Source organism: Neoarthrinium moseri, assembly GCF_022829205.1.
Source record: "Neoarthrinium moseri strain CBS 164.80 chromosome Unknown scaffold11_Wmoseri_CBS_16480, whole genome shotgun sequence".
In the NCBI taxonomy this organism is placed as follows: domain Eukaryota; kingdom Fungi; phylum Ascomycota; class Sordariomycetes; order Amphisphaeriales; family Apiosporaceae; genus Neoarthrinium; species Neoarthrinium moseri.
In genome coordinates, this window is record NW_026055125.1 from 344,962 (window position 1) to 370,169 (window position 25,208).

General features: G+C 54.3%; 6 protein-coding genes across 6 annotated transcripts; 3 read left to right on the plus strand and 3 right to left on the minus strand.

Moving 5' to 3' along the window:
* Positions 1 to 739: 739 nt before the first annotated feature.
* Positions 740 to 3,157, minus strand: JN550_004239 (uncharacterized protein; the record flags this gene model as incomplete). Its single annotated transcript, XM_049315733.1, has 1 exon — positions 740 to 3,157. The coding sequence occupies one exon, from the start codon at positions 3,155 to 3,157 to the stop codon at positions 740 to 742; it is 2,418 nt and encodes an 805-aa protein (XP_049173777.1).
* A 540-nt stretch (positions 3,158 to 3,697) lies between these two features.
* JN550_004240 (uncharacterized protein) lies at positions 3,698 to 6,328 on the minus strand (the record flags this gene model as incomplete). Its single annotated transcript, XM_049315734.1, has 3 exons — positions 3,698 to 5,518; positions 5,574 to 5,888; positions 5,942 to 6,328. The coding sequence occupies 3 exons, from the start codon at positions 6,326 to 6,328 to the stop codon at positions 3,698 to 3,700; spliced, it is 2,523 nt and encodes an 840-aa protein (XP_049173778.1).
* A 2,490-nt stretch (positions 6,329 to 8,818) lies between these two features.
* Positions 8,819 to 11,175, plus strand: JN550_004241 (uncharacterized protein; the record flags this gene model as incomplete). Its single annotated transcript, XM_049315735.1, has 2 exons — positions 8,819 to 9,290; positions 9,686 to 11,175. 2 exons carry the CDS (start codon positions 8,819 to 8,821, stop codon positions 11,173 to 11,175), a joined length of 1,962 nt encoding a protein of 653 aa, XP_049173779.1.
* A 1,158-nt stretch (positions 11,176 to 12,333) lies between these two features.
* On the plus strand, positions 12,334 to 15,147 carry JN550_004242 (uncharacterized protein; the record flags this gene model as incomplete). The annotated part of the gene is made up of 5 exons (XM_049315736.1): positions 12,334 to 12,354; positions 12,473 to 12,559; positions 12,617 to 13,803; positions 13,860 to 14,751; positions 14,827 to 15,147. The coding sequence occupies 5 exons, from the start codon at positions 12,334 to 12,336 to the stop codon at positions 15,145 to 15,147; spliced, it is 2,508 nt and encodes an 835-aa protein (XP_049173780.1).
* A 1,080-nt stretch (positions 15,148 to 16,227) lies between these two features.
* On the minus strand, positions 16,228 to 17,872 carry JN550_004243 (uncharacterized protein; the record flags this gene model as incomplete). The annotated part of the gene is made up of 3 exons (XM_049315737.1): positions 16,228 to 16,680; positions 16,735 to 17,115; positions 17,699 to 17,872. The coding sequence occupies 3 exons, from the start codon at positions 17,870 to 17,872 to the stop codon at positions 16,228 to 16,230; spliced, it is 1,008 nt and encodes a 335-aa protein (XP_049173781.1).
* Positions 17,873 to 21,356: 3,484 nt separating this feature from the next.
* Positions 21,357 to 24,621, plus strand: JN550_004244 (uncharacterized protein; the record flags this gene model as incomplete). Its single annotated transcript, XM_049315738.1, has 8 exons — positions 21,357 to 21,480; positions 21,540 to 21,818; positions 21,970 to 22,251; positions 22,318 to 22,497; positions 22,547 to 23,091; positions 23,151 to 24,021; positions 24,198 to 24,389; positions 24,446 to 24,621. 8 exons carry the CDS (start codon positions 21,357 to 21,359, stop codon positions 24,619 to 24,621), a joined length of 2,649 nt encoding a protein of 882 aa, XP_049173782.1.
* Between the last annotated feature and the right edge of the window lie 587 nt (positions 24,622 to 25,208).

Genomic DNA, 25,208 nt, shown 5'->3' on the forward strand with positions numbered 1-25,208 from the left:
CCATACTCCAGAATCTAAACTGATTAGCTGCATCGGTTCTCACCGTGCTTTGCAAATTTTCTACTAAAAACATGGTAATGTGAGATGATGAGTGCATATGACCCTGGCCATTGCGGGCAAGAATATTATGCTTGCGATGATACCAGGAGAGTCCTACACTAGTCGGGACTATCGACATAGTATCCCGAATGATCCTGGGCCATCTCGTTTCATATCCTTGTGACCGGGAGGCTGCCAATTGGCCATTTATACCCTAGTCGGATTCTGATCGATTGCGTTTGCTACCGTACCACTCAATTGTGATAGCCAATGGTCTTACAAAGTTCAGTCCCGCTTGTTTTGGCACAACTCCTTCCAACTTTGCCGTCTGTGAAACTGAGTATACTGCACCTTCCCCCACATAGAGTATAACATGACACGCAAACTGGCCCACAGAGCCCTTCGAGCATTCAATGGCCAAGGTAATGCAGTGGCTGTACCCGTTATTTTCACGTCGCTCACTTCGTTGCCTTCGAGCTGGAGCTGATACTGTGGATGCATTGTCTCGGACTGGTACCCAGTTGAGGTTATGCTTCACTTTATATCTCACCTTTCGTTGCTAGAATGTTCTCTTCTATAAAGACACGAAAGCACAACGAGCAGCGGTGCCATAGTCTCAAGGCCGAAAAGAGCCTAAAAAAATATGTCTGTTTATTTCCTCACGTGCTTCTCAGAGATCAGAATGATACTGATACTACTGTTAATGATGATCATCGATGCTTAAAGGCTCAACAGTGACCAGGTCATCATCGTTGTCATGCATTTGGATGCCGCCCCAACTCTCCTCCTCATCGTCTGTATGATTATCATGATCGTCCGTAGCCGTGTAGCTTGGTGGTGGTGGCCGGTTGTCCTTATGACCCAGTGTACTCCATGCCTGCGTCGAGGGCGTCGAGCTGGAGCCTACGTTGGTGTTCCAGCTGGTCAGAGGGTCATTTGCCTCAGGGAGCGGCGATGGCGTCTTCGCGGCTGAGTTCGCCTTATGCGCTTCCGCAACCTTGTCTCCCATCAGCTTCGCATCCTTCACGACTGGGTCGCTCTTTTGTTCTTGGACGTTCTTTACCCTAGGGTCGAATTTCTCGTTTGCCATGTCTTGAGCATTGTGCTTCGAAGGCCCCAACTTCTTCTTACCGCTGTCGTCGAAGTCGATCAGGTTGCCCGTCTCGGCATAATCGTCGTTGCGCAGCTTGATGTGGGCTTCCTCCTTCTCGATTTTGTTGTCACCACCCTTGACATTGTTGAACCCACAGCGAGCCAGAATTTGGGCGATGAGTCCAGGGTATCTAAGATGACCTTCTACCTCCTCACTGAGGTTGAGATTCTCAACGCCATCGACCTCATCAATGATGGGTTGGAGACCGGCAATGCCCAATTGAGCGCTTGTGGCTCTGTAGAGAAAGGCGAGGATATAGTCGTTCTCACTGTACACGTTGAAGAGTTTTCCGGTGACAACCGTTCTCATCATCTGCCAATGTCCGGGGTTTGAGGGGACGGGTGATCCGATGAGAACAACAGTATCCACAAGTCCGAATGCCTTTCGCTCAGCCAACTCTCTCAGACAATAGTAGATCACGCGGGCACCGAGAGAATAACCGATGAGGGTCACGGGACGTTCGCCTTGGACCCTATTGATCAAAGCATCGGCAAGGATCTTTCCTGCCTTCTCTGACCTGTTTCGTGCGAGACTGAAGGGATTATCGATTTTCGAAGCCATCATGACGAGGTGGATCGGCCACATAGCTCCCCATAGGGTTGCCAAAACTGTGCGCTTCAAGATCTCTGATTTGATGGCGCTCCAAGCATACGAAGCCACGAGCTCTTCAAGCGAGACCCCAAGGGCGAGTAGGCTCTGCATTTCGTATCTCAGCGCGAAGACCTCAGACTCATCCCCAAGGGGACGCCAGTACTTGGTGACATCTCCCTCTTCTTGCAGCCAGCCGTTCACTCCAATAGTGACCCGCAATCTTCTTGCTTCTGGTCCATTCTTCTTAGAGTGTGGGCCCCATTCTTCTTTCAGAGGTAGGAAGCGAAAATCTTCAACCTCCTTGGCATACTGATCGATCATCTCGCCTGTCATCTTGGCCCCAAATGCTCCGAAGAGTGTACCGACCAGAGCCCCGTTCATCCAGAAGATACCTAAGAAGCTTGCTAGACCACCCAGTCCGACGCTTCCCATCAGACCTCCTACGGCACCTGCAACGAGTGGCGCCGCGAGTCCGCCAGTGACACCAATGATCGCGGCACCAGCCACTGATGCCAGACCAACCTTCCAAAAACGACCGGCCTTCCCAGACTCGGCGCGCTTTTGAGCCTCGGCATCAGCAGACATACCGCTCTTCTTCTGCTCATCGGCCTTTTGCGCCGACTCAACCATGGTGGTGGCAATCTCAACTTCCTCATGGTCGAGGAACTTGGGCGATACCTCCAAGGCCGAGGACAAATAGCAAATCAAGGTTCTTGAGTAAGCGGAATAGTTGCCAGTGCTTAGCAATAGCAGCAACACGCTGCTCAAGACCTCTTGGCGGTCCTCGAGGGGTATGGTCGTAAGTCTGGTAGGTATAGGATGGTACAGACTCTGGATGGACTCTAGTTGCTTCTGCGCACTTTGGTTGCTTGATCCAGGGGTGTCGCCAAAGCTCAGCAAATCTTCACCCTCGCTCGGCTGTTCAGCCTTCTTCTTTGCGATGATCTCATTTCGTTTCCTGCGCGCATCCAGGACCTTTTGATCGTCCGGTGCGGAGACGATTTCCTTGAGTTTTCCAAGCACCTCATCTCTCCATGAGTCAAAGTGCTTCAGTGCCGCCTTGCGCAGTTTGATCAGTGCCAAAGGGGGAGGACTTGGGCCCAAGGGCTGCTGCTGCTGTTGCTGCCCCGTCGGGCTCTGGGGCGTACCAGGGCCCTCGCTGCGGGGCGAGAAGAGCGGTGCATCACCTGTTCCAGAACTCTCGCTGGGGTTTCGCGACGGGAGAGGCGGAGGAGAGTCGTCTGGAGATTGTGATATTTCTAGCTGGGTACGCATGTAGGCCACGATCTCGGCAATGAGCCCATACAGCGCCTTGCGCCGGGCGACGTTGAGCGTCACCAGAATTAGGCGGGGATCAGTGCTTAGGGGCGCCATGTTCCCTTCAGGTGCAGCGAAAGGCTGAAAGGGTTGACTCCCGAAGTCCTTCGGGCGCTCGCTCTAAATGCTGGTCTTTACGGAAAACAATGAATGCCACGATGTCCTTTACTCATGACGTAAGACGCCGATCGATGTATGTTATGAAAAGCGAGAAAGGAATACGCGCTGCACCCGCTGGGGCGCCTGTCTAGATGAAAAGCTACTGGGCTTAGGCAGCCGCCGGATTGCTGTGTGGTACTCGAAGGATTCTGTGCCGCACTAATAAATGCTGGTTTGTGAAACACGGAGCAGATTGATGGCACTGTGTAGCAGGCATTTGCCATCAAGGCATGAGATTCTAATGAATGAATGTGATGAGTCCTAACTTAGCAGCGTCCAACTTCCATGTCTTAGACATCCATATATAGACAAACTCAATCGGTCATCTCTCGTCGCAACATTTTCGTGATCAATTCATTCTCGACGTCATCGCCTGCAACACAATCTGTTCCTTGAAGTCGCTGGCAGCTCTCCAAGGCAGCTCTTCCCATTGCAGCATCAAATCACCAATTTGGTAATTTCTGATCCGCTCAGGGACTCGGCTTCGGCTCCAGGAGTCGGCGGTGCCAGATTTTCAGTCTTGGTCATGATCCAGCAGGAAGCGTACATGTTGACGCGGTCAATGCAGGCCTTGCCCTCTCTGGCCCCCATGCATTTGGCGACGAAGCCCAGCTTCTCGAACTCATTGATATACCATGGCTTCAGACCAGCTGAGCGTAGCATCACGCGCCCGCCCATCTTTAGAGCGCGATTGAGCTTCGTGATCTGGGCACCTGCTGCGTTAGATCCAGGATCAAACCAGTCCATGCTGTCCATGACAACGGCGACGGTCAGTGTACCTGGCGTGATGCGGGCAATGACCTCGTCGATCTCGTCAGTGTGGATGCGCAGCCCGTCGAAGGCATTGGACCGTGACAGACGGGCATGGGCCTGCGGTGAGAGATAATCCGGATGACAACGGCGTGTGAACTTGCCTTCCAAACAGACCAAGTAGTATGGGTTGTCGGCGGCGATGTGAGTCGTCTCAACAACGGGATCCAGTGTGTTGACCATGTACTCCCAGATAGCGTGAGACCTGGTGTTCTTGGCGGTTGGGTTTGCACCACACACAGCATCGGAGGTAGCATGGTCTTCCTCAAGAATTGCCAGTTGGTTCTTGGGGACACCGAGGGCTGTCCAAAGGAATGACTCCTGACTGACAACAAACTTGGATACCAGGCGTGAGAGCAGGGCAGGACGGATCTTGTTGCGCCAGATCTCACGTTGCTCATTCAATGTTTTTGCAGAGAGGAGTGCCTTAACAGCAGACCTGCAACCAAAGACGCGTGTGATCCAGCGGAAGATGCGTATACCGTGCTTTGAGCCACCAGTGTCATACAATCCCCCCTTGGACTTTGTGAAGATGTGATGGTTGTTCAGCCAGTACTGGAAAGCTCGGCTGGACAGATGGGGAGACATCTTTGAGATCAGCAGCGATCGGAAGTCTGGGTGCTTCCCATCTCCGAATATCTTCCAAAAATCCTCGTAAGGAAGCGAAGAATAAGCAGCAACCTTGAGCTCAAGCAAGTGGCTTTGGGTAGGGTTCAGGTCCACCGCATGGATTCTGGCGGGACTTTGCAGAGCATAAGACAGTATGTTGTCACCAGCACTGCAAATGGCCAGAACTACATCATCAGACTTGAGCTTGAGGATGCGCTCATCCACGCGGGTATCTTCCCAGGTGAAAGCATAGATGTACTCATCGTTGAACTGCGTGTGCTTCTTGAGCTGATCGTCATAATAGATGCGCCAGTGGTGATTCTGATAGAAGAACGAGGGGAGGGGCAAGTTAGCCGAGAGGTTGACAACGGCTGCATCAAAAGCTTTCGAGCGGATCTCTGGTGCAGCTCTCTCAACGGCACGTGACAAAGCATTCGAGTGGTTCTTCGGATGCAAGTAAGGAGACTCTGTAACAAGAGCATCGACCTTCTCCACGATTTCATGGGGAAGGGCTGAGGACATTGGCCTTTTGTGACAACCGAGCCAGACGTAATACGGAATCGCGCCAAGCGTGTAGTTTCGGCTGTTGACGTTGAGAACAGTTCCGAAGCGATACTCAAGATAGTCACGTCGACCTGGCTCTAGGGCAACGCGGTCGATGTCAAACCACGCACGCCAGAAGGTGCGCTGAAGGAAGTTGACGTGGCGATTGATGAGGCCACCTGTATAATTCCGGAAGCTGACATCGACCTCGGATTGGACATAGAAATCAACAACGCCCATGATACCATTGGGCGCCAGCAGAGATGGAAGCGTATCGATGACGGAGTAATAGTCAGGCTATGAGAAGTCAGTCTTGGCGAAGGCCTATGGCAATGTTTTCTGGGCAGCTCACAATCATCGAAAGGCTGTAAGACATGGTGATCAGGTCGACACCACCGTGTTCAGGGCGCTTCTGTGAGAAGTAGCTTATATGAGGAGAGCTGGGAGCTCGCCCGCCGTCGAGGACTGGTTCATGGTCCTCCAAGCGGAACTTCCTAGCATCCTGGCATACAACCTTCACATTGTCCCATCCCAACCGAGCGAACCGTTTCCGGGCGACCTCACATAGGGACGGCGAGAAATCGACGAGGTAGACACTGGAGAAGAATCGAGGCACGTCGACGAACTGGGCCATAGCTTCAATATTGAAGCCTGTGCCACCACCGACCTCGGTCATGTTAGTGCGTTCCGAAAGAGAGATCAGAAAAGCCGGGTACTTACATCAACCCAAATCCTCCTTTTGTTCTGGGACAATTGGCCATCTTTGACTGATCTGTGCTCCAGCTGTGCGGCAGCTAGAGCCAACATGTCTTCACGGCCTTTGAGAAGCGCGCTCCTGGTGGTATCGTACGCACCGGCTTGGCTTTTGTAGAAGCTCTCAAGAGCATCCTGCTGAGTTCCCTGCTTGTCGCCCTCATGAGGCTTGAGGAAGCAGGAGTAGACGAAATACCACAATGCCCGGAGCAAACTTGGGTTGTCATTCGTCTTCGTAGATTTTACGAGAAGCGTAGAAAAGCAGAAGCCTACGACGAGGACGACTGCTACTCCAGCGAGATAGATTTGAGCCTGAGGTCCCAGGGGTAAAACGTTACCACCAAGAGAAGCCATGGTACTCTCTCATTGCTGTATGAAGCAAGAGCAAGTTGTTGAAGCGAGCTTTACTGTGTTGAAACACGACGAATAACAGAGTAATGCACAAAAGGGAGGGAGGGGCATTGTGTTGAGACAAGGCGCAGGAGATATATACTGGGCCATGTCTGGGCTAGGGTCAGGTGCTCGGGCAGCCGATAGGAGCACATGGTCGAACTTGCATTACTATTAGCCCGTAGCCGCCCATCATCCAAGCATATCTCACCCAAGGGCAAACGCTGCAGACGGACGCGCGACTGGATGTCTGTTGTCTCGATGAGACCCTGAATCTACAAACCCCACCAGGCTGTCAACCCCACTATAAGCGATACTAGCTGGGTGCTGGCACCTTGACACAATGGAGCCTCCCAGCCAATCAATTTACCCACGAGTTGAGGTATATGGGGAACAACGCACCCGGCTTAAATCAGGGTCTAGTATGAGATCACCGCGTTTAGAGTCCGTTGAGAATACTTGAGAGCTGGGAGACGAGTGGAGCACGTGTTAGCTAAGATTGGCCTCTGGAGGCAATCCGGAAGGAGAGAAGGCGATGAATGAACGTGCTAAGTCGCGCTCCGAACCAGTCAGCCATGGATTGGGTTGGGTGTAAGTGACACCGAATTCAGAACACTACTGGTTGATGGGAGTGCTGAGCGCGATGTGTTTCGCCGTGTGATATCAATGTCGCATTTGAAGAGTCACCATCATAAGAGATTCAGCATGAGCGTGAGTCGGCTAGAAAAGGAAGCAAAGACAGCCAAGTGCATTGCATGTAGGTTCGACACGTTGAGCTGCAGAAGTCCAGGAGGGAGTGCAGCGTCATGCCACCGCACGATAGTGAATTTCGCACGGTAACTAGGTAGCCATGACTTGAAGGCTGCGGGCTGCCAAAGATCATTTTTCCACCGGTGATCCCCAAGATACAGTATGCTGCTTGCGTTGAGAGCTATTGTGGGTACCCAAAGCTTCATTGACCCTTGCTTAGCCTTTTGGTGGCCGGGTGTTAAATGTGTATACCAATGAGATGGCTTCGCTCAAGCACATGGATACCACTTGATCGTCAAGTTGAGCAGCAGCCCAGAATCACCGACAGGCTTGTTGGATGACAGCTGCGAGCGCAACGTGAAGCGGCTAGATAATGCGATTCATGGTTAGAAAATGCTGGTTGCGTCGATCTCCATCTTCACAATACAGTTCGATTTCAAGATAGAAAGGGTAGGACAAACATCGAAGCGCCATTAGTCCAAGTTTCTCAACTCGTTCGGTCCAGCAACCGCTCATTGGGGTCCTCGAGGAGGTATGTAGGACTAGAACTACGTGTCTTTACGATCAGAATCGTGAACCCGTCACTTATAAGTTATGGACCTTCATTGTTTCGTTCGAAAGGAATGCAGCTTGATTCGATGCTCTGTACTTCCACTTAAAGTACGTTTTCCTCTGACGAACCGAAATGTTGAAAAGATCTCGCAAGGCGTGAATCCGGGGCGTTTCAGTACTACGCTTAGAGAGGACACGAATAAGGAGCTGCAGTTTTCAAAAGAGCTGGCTATCCCCAATACAAAGCCGAGTTGTTTTTGTTACGGAGCCCAGTCTTCCCAGAGAATGAGAGAGATCGCAGACGATGCGGAGCCCCGTACTCAGTCATGCAGCGATTCGAGTGTGCGGATCTTGAAGTTGTGGTGATGGTCACGTTGCTCCAAGCGGCTGTCGTGTTAACCTTGTTTGATGTTGATATCGCGGCACGAGCATCGCGGCACACATCAGTGATGAAGACAAGACGGCAGTATGTACAAATAGTTCACTGTAGATTGGCAGACATCAGCCCTGCAACGAGACAAGCCGGTGGCTACAGAGCCACGCTTGGGTAGGGGCGGAGATCAACAGCCTGCGTCCACTCTGTGCCCACTCTGCGCGGGGAGTCTCGAGGTTGTGGGTCAGAGCTTCCAAGGACTGGACTGCCTCCGTGCCTCCGTGCCTCCCTGTTGCCCTGTGCCTGGGAGCCCAGAGAGACGTAGCGCATTAGAGTTATTCCGGCATCGTCGTACGTGGATGTGGGTGGGCCCCTTGCGCCCAGGCGGAAATGTCGCTCAATCGATCGCAGTGGAGGCGCAGAGGCGCCAGCCGTAGGCAGGGGGGACGCACGCAGGGAGAGGGAGAGAGAGGGAGGGACAGGGAGAGAGAGAGTGTGAGAACCGCCGGGGTCGCTTGCTGGTTCCATGGTTCCAAGGTTCCAAGGCTTGCCCCAAGGCAAGGTGACACAAGGCAAACGCGACCGCCGCCTAGTGGCTCTGGCTCGGCTCGTGGCCACGGCCCCCCATCGCGACCGTCTGTTAGTCAAGCTGATTCATTGACCACCACCACTTGGGGGATGCGAACGGCTGCCAACGCGACAGCTTCCATCTCAGTAGCATCTCGTGCACCACCGTCGGACGTGCGTGCGTGCTGTCGCCATCGAGTGCGCCCGTCACGATGCCTCCTGCACCCAGCCAGAAGGGCACGGGCAAGAAAGGCGCCGGGGCTGTTCGTCAGCGCAGCCGCAATACCACACCTAGCTCAGGTCCACCACCCGCCGCTACATCAGGCCTGCCGCCCGTCGAGACCATCGAGACCGAGTTTCTCGAGCTGCGACTGGAGTCCGTACGCAGCATCACGTACGAGGACCTGGCCGACTGCAGCCCCTCCAATGCCCTCATCCCCGAGTCCAAAACCCTCGACACCCTCATCACCCGTCTGGGCAAGCTGCATGATATCACCGAGCGCCGCGGCTCCTTTTGCGACCGGGGCATGCGCCTGGTAGCCTCCCAGAGAAAGCTGCACTTTGACGAGATGGCCGCCAGCGGAAGAGACGACGAGAGATCTCGCGGCGATGATGCCGACAAGAAGGCCAATAAGAAGAAGAGAAAGGCAAACGACAGTCTCGCACCCAAAGACGCCAATACTGGTAAGCACCACCACCCTTCCCATTCCCAACCCATCCCATCCCATCCCGTATACACCAACACCACAACCACCACCCACCACTCCGCTTCTCCATTTTCACACTCGCCATGCACCCGTCTTGTATTCCTACTGGGGACCAAGATATGAAGGTGCACTTCCCCCAGAGTTTTGATTTCCTCTGTCTGCCCAAACTCTTCCTGTTCTGAACGTGAAGTTTTTTTTTTTTTACTCCCCGGGGGGCTTTTGGCTCCTGGTCGACGCTGGGTCTCCTCGGCCACCAGTGAATTTTCTGCGCTGTCAAAGGCAGAAAGAGAAACCGCAAAACACTTTCTCTTCCGCGATCTCCTCTCACAGCAATTATTGCGTGCGATTGCCCTAACCCTTTGCTCAATGCAGATCGTGCATCACCTCTGCGTGACCCGAGCAGCAAACCTCGAAAACTCTCACGAGACAACGACTCCGCTAGCTCATCACTCTCCCCCGTTGCGAAGGAGACGCCCGGCGCCATGGAGGTAGACGAGAAGCCCAAGACGGACGAGAAGGAGGAGGACGAGGAAGAGAGCTCCGAGGACGAAGGCGCACCCCCAAGACGCGAGGCTCCCCAGTTCCAGACCTTTGGCGAGGATCCTTCTACATTCCCTGACCCTACCGTCTACGAGATCCGCGAAGTTACACCAGACATGACGCCAGACGAGCGCAGGGAAATCTACTCTGTGGCCGTCTATCCATACACCGACCTAGCCGATCAGATCGCCGGTGATCCTCCGGACAAGGACTACACCTCCGCCAAACCATCGAACCAGATTGCCTTCAACACTTTCTCGACATATGTTGAACCCTACTTCCGGCCCTTCAACGAGGAGGATCTTGCATTCCTCAGGGAGCGAGGCGATCGCGTCAATCCATTTGTCATGCCCAAGCGTGGCAAGCGCCATTACTCGGAGATCTGGGCGGAAGAGGACGGTGCCATGTCAATTGATTCTACACCTCCCGGCCGTGACAAATTAGCTCCCAATCAAGCACGTGGGAACATCGACAACATCGACGACGACGTCGCCGAGACCGACAAGCTCTCCGTTGGCCCTATCCTGGCACGACTGCTCCAGGCTATGCGGCCTGAAGCACGCGCCCAACCCAGCGAAGACAAGCCCATGACCAACGGCATCAACGGCGACGCCGAAGCTAAGCCTGAGACCAATGGCGACGCTAATGGAACCACCGGCGAGGAAGATGGGAAGAGCCTCCCACCTGCGTCTTGCATGCCCGAGTCTAGTAGTGAAGCCTGGAAGAAAGCAACTCATCCCAAGCTGGATTATACTCAAGTCGACGAGCGTATCAAGCAAGAGCTTCGCCACATCGGGTTCCTACCTCAGGATGGATTTGATGGTGATTACGATGGGCACTACGACGACGAGGTCGCAGCGCGTCTACGGCTTCTCCAAGACCGTTTGCGAGATCAGATTCTCATCAATGGCGCCCGCAAGGCACGACTGACCGAACTAGTCAAGGAGCGCATGGCACATCAAGAATATCAGACCATTCTCGAGGATCTCGACACCCAGGTCCAAGGCGCTTACTTGAAGAGAACCCGCACGATGGGCAAATCCAAGAAGGCTAAGCGACCTGGAGGTGCTGGTGGTGGAAGCCACGCCGTTGGTAATGCTGCGGCGGGTATGGCCCGACCTGGTATCGGCGATGTGGCCAAGACGTTGATGGAACGTCGGCGCCGCTGGATCGACAATATTGGCACAGTCTTTGACGACCCCAACTTGAGTAAAGTACCGCGCGTTTCAGATCCGAACAGCACCATCTTCCGACCAGAAGTAATGCAGAAGTTGATGAAGGATGAACGCCAGGCGTGGGACGAAGAAGTCGAGGAAGAGTAAAGTCAAACCTTCCTCGGCATACTGTATTTTTCATTCACGGAAAGTGTCGGTTCGGAAAGCCGCACAATGATACCCACGATCTGGCGTTCGGAGTTCATCAAAGAGAGGCGACAATTAGAGTAGTTCGCCGGCATATTGCATCGAGAGGGGATAATGGACCAGCAGGCCAAGCTGGCCTATTTTATAGCCCATAGCTGAGCAAAGCTCACGATTCTCTACTAAGCTTTGATTCCCGTACTACTGTGCTGTGCTTGTATTAGTACGTTGTGCTGTAATGCCATGATCTGTCCGCGTTGTAGGTAAGCAGGCGCGCGTATATTCCTCGCTTTGGCCGCGTTCATGCACCTGATCTTTGTGAACAGCCGTCGCGTCTCGAAGTACGACAAGAACAGAAAGGCATCTTCTTTACAAGTACAAACACTTAGAAATGTATAGTTCGATTCCCGACTGGAGTTCGAGTCTCGATACCCTCAGCTCATCTTCTGGGAGTTTCGCCCTACTGGTCTCGCCAGACGGTTGTGCGTTACGAGGCTTCTGTGTGGTTCGAGTCAAATTGTTTCTTGCGCAGACGCAGACCGTTGCTAGAAAGCATGAACGCGTCGCACGACGTGTTGGAAGGATAACGATGAGGGAGCGTATGATGAGACTGTTTAACCCGAGTGAACTACTGCTGGGTAGTACTTCGCACAACTTTGTGTTGATTTTATTCCGCTAATATGCGTGTCTTTGCAATTGAATGTTCCTCTAGTCCCTCGCGAACATCGCAGGTTTGAGGCAGACGGGAGGAGCACCTGGGCATTCGCTGCGTGAGAGTTAGCATGCAGCCTGAGCTGTATACCAGCATCGACTTCCAAAGAGGCCAGCCCTATTCCACATGTTCCTCTTACGCAGGCGGGTTAGGTACATGCGACAGCCTTGAACCTTCATTGGGCAATTCCAGCATCGCTATCAGCGGTGGTTATCGCTAGATTGCGGGGTATCCGCAAGCTCCCGCAAGCCGGCGAAACGCGAAGTATCAGTGAGGATAGGCGGCAGGCCCTTAGTGATTTATCTGCTTGCAGACTGGAGATCGTGAAGATGCGATTGATGTAGTTGCCGACTGTCACAAATATTTAGATCGACCGACTAGCTTCGCAACACGCGAGTCGTTGTGCAGAGATGCATCTCGTGCCGAAAGAGGTTCGTAACACGCACCCCGGCTGCTGGGATCGCGGTACACCACGTGCCGCAGCCTGTTTACTATGACAAAGAGAAAATGCACCTGGAGCTTGGCTGACACTTCAGTACCACAACACAGCTTGACAAGCTTGTCATCTCGCAGCTGGGATTCATAGCCCAGAAGAGACTGGCAAGGGGCGTGAAACTGAATCATTCCGAGGCCACTGTAGGTCGCTCTGTATCCCGCCTCGACGAGACCAGGCCTGCTCACAAGTAAACACAGGCGCTCATCGCCAGTAACCTCCAGGAACTCATTCGCGATGGTGCCCATACGGTTGCGGACCTGATGACCCTCGGGTCGACCATGCTTGGGCGCCGGCATGTGCTCCCGTCCGTCACGTCCACCCTGCACGAGATCCAGGTCGAGGGCACGTTCCCGACGGGCACCTACCTTGTCACCGTGCACAATCCCATTGCTACGGAGGATGGAGACCTGGCCCGGGCCCTTTACGGCTCGTTCCTTCCCGTACCGGACCCGGATCTGTTCCCTCCCGCCGAGGCTGCGGCCTACGAGGGCCCGAACCAGCCCGGCGCCGTGGTGGCCGTCAGGGGCAAGGTCGCGCTCAACGAGGGACGCAGGAGGGTCCGGCTCAGGGTGACCAGCAAGGGTGACCGGCCCATCCAAGTTGGCAGTCACTACCACTTTATTGAGACGAACCCTCTCTTGGAGTTCGATCGGAAGCAGGCCTATGGGTTCCGCCTCGATATCCCCGCGGGCACGTCCGTGCGGTTTGAGCCTGGTGACACGAAGACCGTTACTCTCGTAGAAATCGGCGGTAACAAGGTTATCCAGGGCGGCAACAACCTTGCGTCAGGCAAGGTCGACTTGTCAAGGGCGGACGAGATCATCGAAAAATTGCAGAAGGCTGGGTTTGCTCACCGCCCTGAACCTGTGGGTGACGCAAGCTTGATCAGCACTTACGAGATCGATCGCAGCGCGTACCTCACCATGTTTGGCCCAACGACAGGCGATCGCGTCAGGTTAGGCAGCACTGATCTCTGGATCAAGGTCGAGAAGGACCTCACCACCTACGGGGATGAGTGTAAGTTCGGCGGAGGCAAGACGCTACGTGAAGGCATGGGCCAAGCAACTGGAAGATCGGATAAGGAGGTTCTGGATATGGTTGTCACGAACGCTTTGATTGTCGACTACACTGGTATCTACAAGGCAGACATTGGTGTCCAGGATGGCGTTATTGTGGGCATTGGAAAAGCTGGCAACCCAGACGTTATGGATAACGTCACTGAGGGCATGATAGTGGGAAGCTGCACCGATGTCATTGCTGGTGAAGGGAAGATCATTACAGCCGGAGGATTGGATTCTCACATCCACTTCATTTGCCCCCAGCAGGCTTATGAGTCGATTGCTAGTGGTATCACTACCATGCTTGGAGGTGGCGTCGGGCCCAGGTACGTTGAAGTTCCCATGTTCAACTTTGTTGCATTATCAACTAACAGCTCTCGAGTGCTGGAACGAGCGCTACTACTTGTACACCCGGTGCCAACTACACCCGACAGATGTTACAGGCCTGTGACGAGCTGCCGCTGAACATCGGTATCACTGGAAAAGGCAACGACAGTGCCCCTGGTGCTCTACGTGAACAGATCATTGCAGGCGCTTGCGGTCTCAAGCTCCACGAGGATTGGGGAACCACGCCAGCAGCCATCGACTCCTGCCTCACTGTCTGCGATGAGCTTGATGTGCAGTGCCTGATTCATACAGACACACTCAATGAGTCCGGCTACGTTGAGTCAACGATTGCGGCCTTCAAGAACCGGGTGATCCACACATACCACACGGAAGGTGCGGGCGGTGGCCACGCCCCTGATATCATCAGCGTTGTTGAGCATCCGAATGTTCTCCCGTCATCGACCAACCCGACTAGACCATTTACGAGAAATACCCTAGACGAACATCTGGACATGTTGATGGTTTGCCACCACCTGTCCAAGAACATCCCCGAGGATGTGGCCTTTGCGGAGTCTCGTATTCGTGCTGAGACCATCGCCGCAGAAGACGTCTTGCATGACCTGGGCGCCATCAGTATGATGTCTTCAGACTCCCAGGCTATGGGCCGCTGTGGTGAGGTGATACTGCGCACATGGAATACGGCACACAAGAACAAGGTGCAACGAGGTACATTGAAGGAAGACGAGGGCACAGGCGCCGACAACTTCAGGGTCAAACGATACGTGAGCAAGTACACGGTCAACCCAGCCGTCGCCCAGGGCATGGGGCACTTGATTGGCAGTATACAAGTTGGGAAACTGGCTGACCTCGTGGTGTGGGATCCGGCGTGGTTCGGTACCAAGCCGAGCCTGGTTGTGAAGAGTGGGCTGATCGCATATGCACAGATGGTAAGTTGCGTCGATGCTTCCTAGGTTCCCGTGTAAGCATGTGCGTATGCTGTCTATCCACTAACAATGTCTCAGGGTGACCCTAATGCCTCCATCCCGACCGTGCAGCCCATCATTGCACGCCCCATGTTTGCGCCCATGGTCCCGCAGACAAGCATACTCTTCGTCTCCGAGGCGTCGATCTCGTCGGGAACCGTAGGCAAGTACGGGCTGCGCAAGCGCGTCGAGGCTGTCAAGAATTGCCGCAACATCAGCAAGAGGGACATGCAGTTCAACGATATCATGCCGAAGATGAAGGTCGACCCCGAGAAGTATGTCGTTGAGGCCGATGGCATGGTCTGTACGGCCGAACCCGCAGAGAGCCTGCCGCTGAGCCAGCAGTTCTATGTCTATTAAACCCCGGGGGCAAAGAGCGTGGGGGAGGCGAAGTAGCACAGCGAGATTGTTGTTCATAATTCAAGGGGGTTGGCCGTAATGCCATTTAGCCCCCAAAGCCGAGAATAGTATATATATATATTCACATCTTGAGAGAAAATCGTCGTTAGTCGTTCATGATCTAGTTGCTGCTATAGAGTACTTTTGCCGTGTTCCGCAGCGCTTGGCCAGCTGCCGCACCTGAAATTTATACTTGGTAGCTGCGCCACAGGATTGCCTACAGTGGACCTCTGGGGCCTAGTATTTCGATGTGTTATAGACTCTTATACAAGTGCTGGGGCCCCTGCAACCCAGCGAGTGGGGCCTGCGGGATACAGCCTGGGAGGTCAGTTAGGCATGGAGAGAGGTGCATATACTTACTCTACACAGTTTACACTTCTGTCTCTGGCACGCGAGATAGCAAGGCACCATCATTGGCGCGAATTGTTAGCAGTAGTAAGAGACTTCCGATGTTTGCGGCCCTTAAAAACTGAGTTAGCAGGCTCCAAGACGTTCGGCTGACCACATGGCAAGGCGGACCTGGTTGAGCCGTCCGTGGTCCTTAGACATCAAGGGCTTCGTCACCAGGGATCCTATGATGGGCCCAACGAAGGCACTGCTTCTCATAAAGTCGTGCATTCTAGATGTCCCAACTATGACGGAACATTTGTACGGTCACAAGCGCGTACCAGTCAAGTCTCAAGTTTCGGTTCAGTTTTTTTGTGCAAAACACTATATAGTACTGCCCGGTACCATTCACACTAGATGAAAATTCCTTGTGAACTCCCAACCCTTTGTGCCTCCAAGAGCTGCAGAAAGAAAGACAGCGTCCAAATATATTCGCCATTGCAGCCTGCCTCGTGAAATCATACAAGCAATGTAAAACAGCCAGATCCCGAGACCCCAGAGCCTCCCCTATCACTAACGATTCATGTTCGCATTATGTGACGGACAACGCACCAAAGACCTGCCGGCAACACCGTGAGATTCATGAACACGGAAGTGGTATCTTCGTAAGACAACAGGAAAGAAGAAGAGACAACAAAACGTCCAAGGCATCGCTTAGGCGCTCTTCTTCTTGCGTGCGGACTTCTTAGGTTCCTCAGACGCGGGCTCTGCTGCCTTGGACTGTCGCTTGCGCTTCTTCTCGGGGCTGGCGGGCGTCGCGGCTGCGGTCTTAACTGCGCTCGCCTCACCCTCCTCCGGTCCGTCAGCTGCAGTGCTCTTTCGCTTGCGTGTAGCCTTGGGCTTGGGAGTCTTAGTCACCTCCTCAGGCACAGCAGGAGCAGCAATCGGAGCAGACATCTGGAGCTGTTCTACTATGGCATCCTGGTCGTTGTGGCCAGCGCCGGCCTCTTCAATACCAGCAAGGGTGGGCTGGGCAATCTGGTTGGCGTCGGCGTAGGTAAGAGCATCCTGATCGCTCATATCCCTGGCAGAGACGTTGCCGGCCTTGTACGAGTGCACACGTGCATTGTACAGACGCAAGTTGAACTGGTAAGCGTTGTTCCATGCCTGGTACAATTAGCTCCATGAACCATCTCAGCCACGGTTGAGTTTGGTACTTACGTTCTTCTCCAGAGGAGTCATGGCAGCCCAGCGGCGCTGGCCCTCTTCCTGAACAGCGCCCTTGGGGGCATCCTGGCCAAGATCATTTGCGATGATAGGGCGAGCGGTCTGCATGTACAGGAAGTAAGGGGTCAAGGGTCGCTTGGGAGCGTTGGGGTCATGCTGGCGCTTCTTGCGCTCCTTCTTCTCCTCAATCTGGGGAACGGCCTCAATGGGCGGCGGCGCGAAACCCAGGGCAGCGTGGTCGAGTCTAGCGAGAGCGCCGAGACTGGGGACGCTGTCCAGAGAGGTCGGCTCACCCAGCAGAAGATTGCTCTGGCGGAGGTAGTCTGCGGCAAAATCCCTGAGGAGCTCCTGGATGGTAGAGAGACGAGCGTGAACCTTCTGGCGGTTAGTCGACTATCCCAAGCAGCATCCACAGGCGAGCAAAAGGGATCCGAGTGCTACGGTGTAAAGAAAACATGGATACTGATCGCAGGCTATAGTCTCACAAGGCAGGCTGCCGGGTTGGAGGTCATAGCTCCTGGACCCTTGTCCGCGGTAACGCGGGGTCAGAGGTCAGGATGTAAACATGGTGCGCAGTATAGACGCGTTGCGTCTTCCCACTTGGGGCAGAAAAGAGATGACCAGTCCCAAAAGGGAGACAAGAAAAAGCCATATGAACTATGGATGGTCTCCGGTTTGTAGTAGTTATGAGGGGTTGCCGTCATGACAAAGTATCGTGAGTTTGGGCATGTGCGGTGAACGGGCGTGGAAAACAATGCACGCGATGAAATGTCACAAAGCGCGAGGGCCAGACGATGGGTTGGGGTTTGGTGGGCGGCGAGATGATCTTGGGGTGGTGGTGCGTAGGGTAGAGTGGATGAGGTGCAGAGCGTGCCTGGCGTGGGAGACCATGAATGGGCGCTCAAGAGCAGCGCAGCATCGCGCGGCCTTGGGAGGTAGAGAATGCGATGACACTTACCGAGTCTCGAAGTCGAGCGTAGTCGGCCTTGTTGATGACCAGAGTGCCAGCGCTGCCGTCTGGCATGGCCTGGGGCATGGCGGGCGGAGGAGGTGCCTGGGCAAGCAGTTGCGGCGCGACAGGGACGGCCGGGACAGGCACGACGGGCTTCTGGTCCTTCTTAGGTCGAGCCATTGCGAATGTGCGGTGCTGAGGCGCTGATGGAGGTGTTGCGACAATTGATTTGGGCGGACCTAAACTGGTTCTGAATCGCGACGGATTCAGGTGGATTCCTGGGGCTTGAGACGGGCTTCTGCTGTGGTGCAGCGAATCTTTAGTGGGAGTGGGAAGAAGGGGAGATTGGGCAGCGCGAATGAATCGCCTGAGGTTGGGGGGCTTCGCATTTAAGTGGCGGGTCGCCTGGGCGCTGATTGTGCTGGATCAGCCGCCGTCAAGAGCGGGCGCGCGCAATTTTTTCGATTTTCTGCTGCCAGCCCAGCCCAGGCACCACAGCACCTGCCCCCTCTTGCCCTCCTCACGTCCTCCACCCTCACCTGGGCGGCATGTCCACCCACCATCCACCATCCACCACTGGCTCCTTGCCCCAGCTCAGGGCCGGGTCGGGTACCTCTCGCAGCCCTGGAGCAGGTAGCCAGCGCCTACTGCGACGAACGACAGGCGCCGTGGAGGCTCACAACACGCGACTGCGACTGACTGCCATGCAGCGCAAGCGCCACTAGTAGTCTTGAGGCAAAGGGCGTTCAAGGATCATCATCTTCACATCCTGTGGTCCTGCATCGCGAACATAAAAGGACTTGCAGCAGATGTACTGTGGACAGCGCGTTGGGTTGGGCTGGGGCAGTGAGAGGGCGCTCCCCTCCCAAGGCCCCGTCCAGGCCGTCCTCAGTTCTCGTACGAGCAGTTGGTAAAAACAGCAGCAAGGCGCCAGACCAGGGCCTGCAACTCCCTGGCGCCCCGGTACTTGCCCTCGCGTTTTGTGCAGGTCGACACATAATGGCCACGAGATGTTATGCAGCCTGCCTCTTTTCGCACGATGGAAACGCCTTCATCTGCCTGTGCAAAATCCATCATCTGGCAGCTCCGGCATCGTTTCCTGTGGTTTTCTGCTGAGAGCGGTGCGCTGGTGCCGTGCTATGGTCGGCGAGAATTCGATTCGTGTTTAAAAGGTTCATGGCCCATGGGAGCTCTGAAGTCGCGTTTTGTGGTGTTCAGGCGCTGTCATGCAGGGCTCCATTGGGTGATACCAGTCGGCGACGATCACTGGCTGATTCCCCGGCGCTGCTGCACTGATTGCCCAGCTGGTCCTCGCGCTGTCTAAAGCGGCGCCAACTTCTCGTCTGGATTTCACTGGCCCCCCAGCCTTCCCCCTTCCAGCACTCCCGTTGGGCGGGCGCGGAGGAGCGAGCTGCTGCCCCCATGATGGGACCTTGGGAGTCTGGGACTGATTGCCTGCCCCCCAGTTCCAGCACTTTTGGTGTTCCCTAGGTGCTCCCCTCTCTTCATCCCAACAGCCCCGGGATCACTCTCTCGCGACGAGATCGCCCAGGCGAGGCCAGCGAGTCCAGCGAGTCCAGTCTGGCACATGACACTTCACCAACCAAAGCGCCCACCGGCCTGGGCCTCCTGCACCCTGCGTTAAGGTACCTCTAGTCACTGCGAAATAAGGGCGTACTATCCGGCGGCTCGCCGGCTTCGACTGCAATCGAGGTCTTCTGAATCCGTGCACCTTGTGCCTCTTGAGGCCACGCTCCGATCCCCACGCGGTGCAGGACTGGCCTGACTGGAGCTGCCTTGCCCCAAGCTGACTCCTGCTGGTCGGCCTCCTGGTGGCCTGCACATAAAAAAGAAATCCACATCACTGAACGAGTTCCAACTACTTACTGATGCGACAGACCCCAAGCTCCACCGACCCAGTACCGGGCGTTTGCGTCCCCCGACGCAATGCTCATCGCCGCCTACCTAGCCTCCCAATTGCCCTCGTAGACAGATTGCATTGCAGCCGGTTGCTCACCGTACCGGCATCGCTAAAAGTCCGCTGACTCTGACCGTATCCCCAGGCCACAAAGCATTCTCATCATTCCCTACATCGTACCGCCCCTGCACACTACCTCTGGGCCCGAACACACCACTACTCTCCCCAAGCCCTGGCCTTGAGTACAACACTACAAAGATGTCTCGCTCATGTTAACGTCCACCACCTCACGGTCAGTGTTGGATTTTAGTATGCTACACCCTGACAAGACTGGTGAGCCACATCTTGATAGTCTGAATCGGCGCGGTACCCGCTGCCAATGATCAGTAAAGCCAACATCGAACTGCTCTACAGTGGCCTATGCAAGAATACACGTTGATGAGCATAATCTGCCATATCAAGGCTGGCATCTATGGCCGTACAGCTTACATATACCTCTACACAAAGCACTGTTATGTCTTGAGGAGACCTCTCCCATAATACTGGCAACCAGTCATGCAACTTACACCACATGTGATATAGGGCTATAGCGTGTCATGTTCCCTCTACTGACAAGATATGAGTCTAAACAGCGAAGTATACTCTCCCTCCCGGTGAATGGTTGATAATTGTATTTAGATCAGAGACAAGCCTGCGCGGCTTTGCAATTCACTTCTCCTTGCAGGCTTCTTGACAAGTCGCATCTTGCTACGTCCTGAGTGCGACTGTTTTGGAAGCCATGAAATGCTCAAGCCTGTCTTGAAGCAATGTACGCTCCTCACGCGACACCTGGTACGCATCTACTGGACCAGGTAAGTGAGGTAGTCAAGGACGCTGAGATGGAGTCGAGATGGTGTGTCCCGATCGCGAATGGCATTCGGCGCGGTCCATAGCGAAAACAGAACCCGCTGAACATGCTAATTTGTTGACGCGATCCTTGATTTCCAGGGCCCTCTCCGTCCCGCCTTCCCGCTGTCGGTCGGGACTCTGCTGCGCAGCCCGCTTAGTCCGCTCAATCTCGAGCCCGCCATCTGCATAGGGGTCTAAAATAGTACCTAGGTAGCTTGTATGATAGTTCTCTTTAGCTCCAGAGCTGCGCGCTCTTAGCTGAGAGGCCTCTCACATGTCGAGGCGGGCCTGGCGGGGTGCCATGAGCTACATAGCACAACAATGGCGGCTTCTCCTATGTTTCTATCCTCGCTTTCGAGCGGTCCAATGGGCACGGCACCACATCGCGTTTATTGTGCGTAGCCTCTTGTTGATATTGACCAAAAGCCAACAAATCGCTTCGTTCGGGCTCCGCCGTGAAATTTGTCGTGTTACCCTCTGCTAACATTGGACCCCTGCCTATTTGCCGAGCTACCGCCAGACCGTTCAAAGCGTTTCACCTTCGTTCCTCCACAACACTCACACATGGATCCAGCAGCCCAATGAGAGGACGGAGGCTTGCACATCGTGGTCTTGGCAGTTCTGAATCAAGGTGATCCCCTCCTTGGGCCAGGGTGAGCTTTCATGCTGCCCCTCCAACACACGTCACACAGGGGACCGATTTCAGCTGCGGACGTCCTCTCCTGATTTCTTCCTTCCTCACCTACAATTGCAGTCGAGACCCCTCCCATTCTCTCGCTACTCTCTGCATCTTATTTACACACTAGAATTTCAAATATCGATTCAGACAGCCTAGAAGGACATCTGAAGCTGGCCACGATGTTCACTTTCAAGCCCTACCCCGCCATGCTGGCGTTGGTGGTTTTGCTGGTCTATGCACGACCAGCGCTGGCGTTTGGTGCTGGTAACATTGCCTCGATCTCCAAGGTCGAGGGCCAGAACTGTGAGTTCCCCCGGAGGCCTCACTCAAGTTATGGTCCAGTAACTTACTTTCTATCGTAGGGCGTCATGGCGATATCGAGGACGTTCTACTGACCCTTCTCATGGCCCGAGCCGCCGGCGGCAAGAAGTTCGACAAGCTCAACGTGTCTCGCGTCTACTTTGGCAACTGGCTTCGTGACTACTCTCAGGCAATCGATGTTGGCACCGTCAAATCGGTTTCCGCCGAGGCTATCCGACTCTTGCTGTCCATCCTTGGATTCTTGACTTTCGGCTACGGCTCAAAGGAGTTTGAAGTCACTGCTGACCGCCTTGGATGCTATCGTCCCGAAGACCACATCGGTGAGCCCTCTTTCTTCTTTTATAAGCAGTCCCTTGGGCCTGCAAGAGCCGGGCTCGACTGGCCCGGTATCAAAATGCTGCTCGAAAAATGGCACTGCAATGCCCTCAGTAGCCATAGCGCCAACCTGCAGTAACTAACCAATGTTTCTAGATAACCCCAAGGGATACCCTGCCCCTGGAGTAGATGCTCGCCAATATGACAGACGCCTTCGTGGCCCCGTTGACGAGCGCGTTGAGCTGGCCATTGACGAGCGTACTGGTCTCAAGAACTACATTGCCAATGAGAACATCAACATCATGACTACAGCTCTTCACATCAGGAAGCTGTTCGGTCGTTGCATTGAGCTCGGACGTGACTACAACCGCAGAAAGAACAAGGATGACCTGTACGAGGCTCTGAGACTTATGGGCACCGGCCTGCACGCCTGTGAAGGTATGTGATGCCGCTTGGAGGACTACGCTACATTTCCCGTGGTATCCTAACACATGTTGCAAACAGACTTCCTCGCTCACAGCAACTATACCGAGCTGGCTCTCATCGAACTAGGTGAACGTGATATCTTCCCCCATGTTGGTCGCAACACCAAGGTTCGCATTGAGGGTGCGCGCGGTGAAGTTTACCCTTGCGTCACCGGCACCTTTGGTGGTGTAGATTTCTTGCACTCTGTCACCGGCGAAGGTAGGAAGTTATGAAACTACATACTTGACTTGGCTAATATGACGTCTAGTCTCCGATAAGTTGACCCAGAATGAAATCGATGAGCTCGAAGGAACTCTCCAGAACAACTCTCGCAATGACACTAGCATCATCGAGGGCCTCTTGGACAAGATCCCCGATGGCCTTATCGGTGGTGGCGACAAGAAACAACAGCTGCACGAGATCCAGGACAATGCTTCAGCCTCGCAGGTCCAGAACATGTCTGTCTCCCCTCGCGAGCCTGAGGAGTACACTCGATATGTCCAGGATATTTTCAAGCAGATTATGCCCGCAATTGAGTTCCACGATGAGCTCCTGAAGAGCATCAGCGAAGCCATCGAGAAGATTCCCGTTCTGCCCAAGATTGTTGAGCAGTTGGAGGAGCAAATGTCCGTCTGGGTTTTCTCGATCATGGCACCTCTCGTCGTACCCGTTCTTCAGCAGGTCAAGAACGAGCTTCGCACCGGTTCCGCAGAGATTATTCAGAGCAGCGAAAATGAGCAACACATCGTTTTCAACGATGATGAGTGCTCAGACCCAACTCACTCTATGTTGTCCAAGGACCATTTCTCCAACGTAAGTCGACATACTTGTCAATTTCCCCTCGAGAGGCCAAGTTCTAACCGTGAGACCAGATCCTGAACGAAGCTGCTGGCAAGACTGCCAGCAAGGTCGTCGCCTGGGTTGTACCTCAGCTCATGGAGGCTTGGGATGACGATAATGTCGACATCGAGCGAACCATGAACCGGATCATCAATGGTGTCATGCACCACCCGGCACAGCGCGACATGGGTGAAGATGGCGCCAGAGATTGCCGCAAGATCATGATCCGCTCTGTTGAGGAGTGGTGGAACCAAATGGATGACCGTGAAAAGGACGAGTACCGTCGCAAGCTTTCTCGCGAGGGCGTCCAGAACGGCGAGAACCACAAGGAAGGTGTTCACGACACTGGACACGGTTGCGGTAAGCCCCTTGGTATGCACAAAAACTTTGCCAAGGGCGGTACCTTCGAGGACAAGATCGCCGGTGCAGCTGCGGATGCCATCGTCGGTGGAATCACTGGCGGCATTTCTGACGTTGTCAGCTCTCAGACCGGCATCAATCTTCCTTCCACCGGCGGTGGACGACGTCAAGAGGAGTCTGGTGAGGGTGGCTTCGGTGGCTTCCTCAACAAGGTCGGTGGCTCCCTTCTGTCCGGCTTCAAGGATGAGGAGAAGGAGTCGTACGGAGGCCGCCGTCAGGATAATGAGTCTTCCACGGAGACCCGCACCGAGTATGGCCATTCCGGTGGACGCTATGGTCAAGCAGAGCAGTCGCGGACCGAGTACTCTGGCGGAGGTCAATCTGAGACCTACCGTCGATATGAACAAGACGAAGACGGTCGGGGTAACACCCAGAGCTATGAACGTGAGGAGCGCCGAACCGAAACTTACCAAGGTGGCTACCAACAGAGCTTCGAAAGCCGACAGGAGAGCTCCTATGGGGGCGGCCGCTCCGAACGATTTGGTAAGTAATAATGGAAATTATTTCCTTCTGCACATCCCGTACCCCAGAGTCTGTGGATGAGTCCATAGAAGCTGCACTTCAGAAAACGCCCCAGCTTGCAGCAGACAGTGGGCTACGTATACACCAAAACCTCGCGGTATCGTTCATTGGAGATTTGCTAACTGCCAAACTCGCAGAACGTCGTGACGAGGATGAATATGGCGGCGGACGTCGCGAGGAGCGTCGTGAAGAGTATGGCGGTGGACGTGAGGAGTATGGCGGTGGACGTCGTGAAGAGTACGGTGGTGGGCGTCGTGAAGAGTACGGTGGTGGGCGTGAAGAGTATGGCGGAGGCCGTAACGAATACGGTGGCGGACGCAACGAATACGGTGAGTAACTGGAATACATCCCTCAGTCTGGAGATGGCTAACATGCCGTGTGACAGAGCGTCGCGATGAGGGCTTTGGCGGTGGACGACGTGATGACGAGCGTGAAGAGAGACGCGATCAGGGCCCTGACGAGCTTGTCGAAGGGGCTCTTGACATGGCAGGAAAGTTCTTTGGTGGAGGTGATCGTCGCCAAGATGACGGCGAGCGTCGTGGTGGCGGTTGGGGCTTCTAAGCCGACTTGGGTCATCAGGTCACTATAGTACCTTCAGATCCTATTCTCGCTGGTTCTCAGAGACTTGGGGTTCACTAGAAATACAACAAGAATCAAGAAATTGTTACTTCCTATTGTTTATATGATGTAATCCACGCGATATCGGTCATAATGTGGCGCCCTTTCCCATCTACCTAGCTATGATACTTGGGTGATTCGCTTCGGCTCCCGGTGCTTCATCTAAGTCAGGCTCTTTCCAGGATTTTGCTTCTAGAAACAAGACCGGAATATACCATGTTATGTATCACAAATGTAACGTTCATCAATTGCAACATAGTAGCAGTAGTCAATTTCCCCACAGATATAATGCGGGGGGCGGGAAGCTGAGACTCCAGGGCTCTGCCGTTCCTGGCAAGGTCACTCCGGCGCGAGCTTTCCGACGGTTGAGTGAAGAATGCCTTTTTCCAAATGGAGTCATATATTTGCCAGCCTTCGCAGGATCCACTTGACGTCGTCTTCTCGGTCCAGCGATGCTCGTACACCACATAGCAGCTATCAAGGTACACGGGCCGCTGGAGGTCATGTATAGGGTGCCTACACCAGTCCAA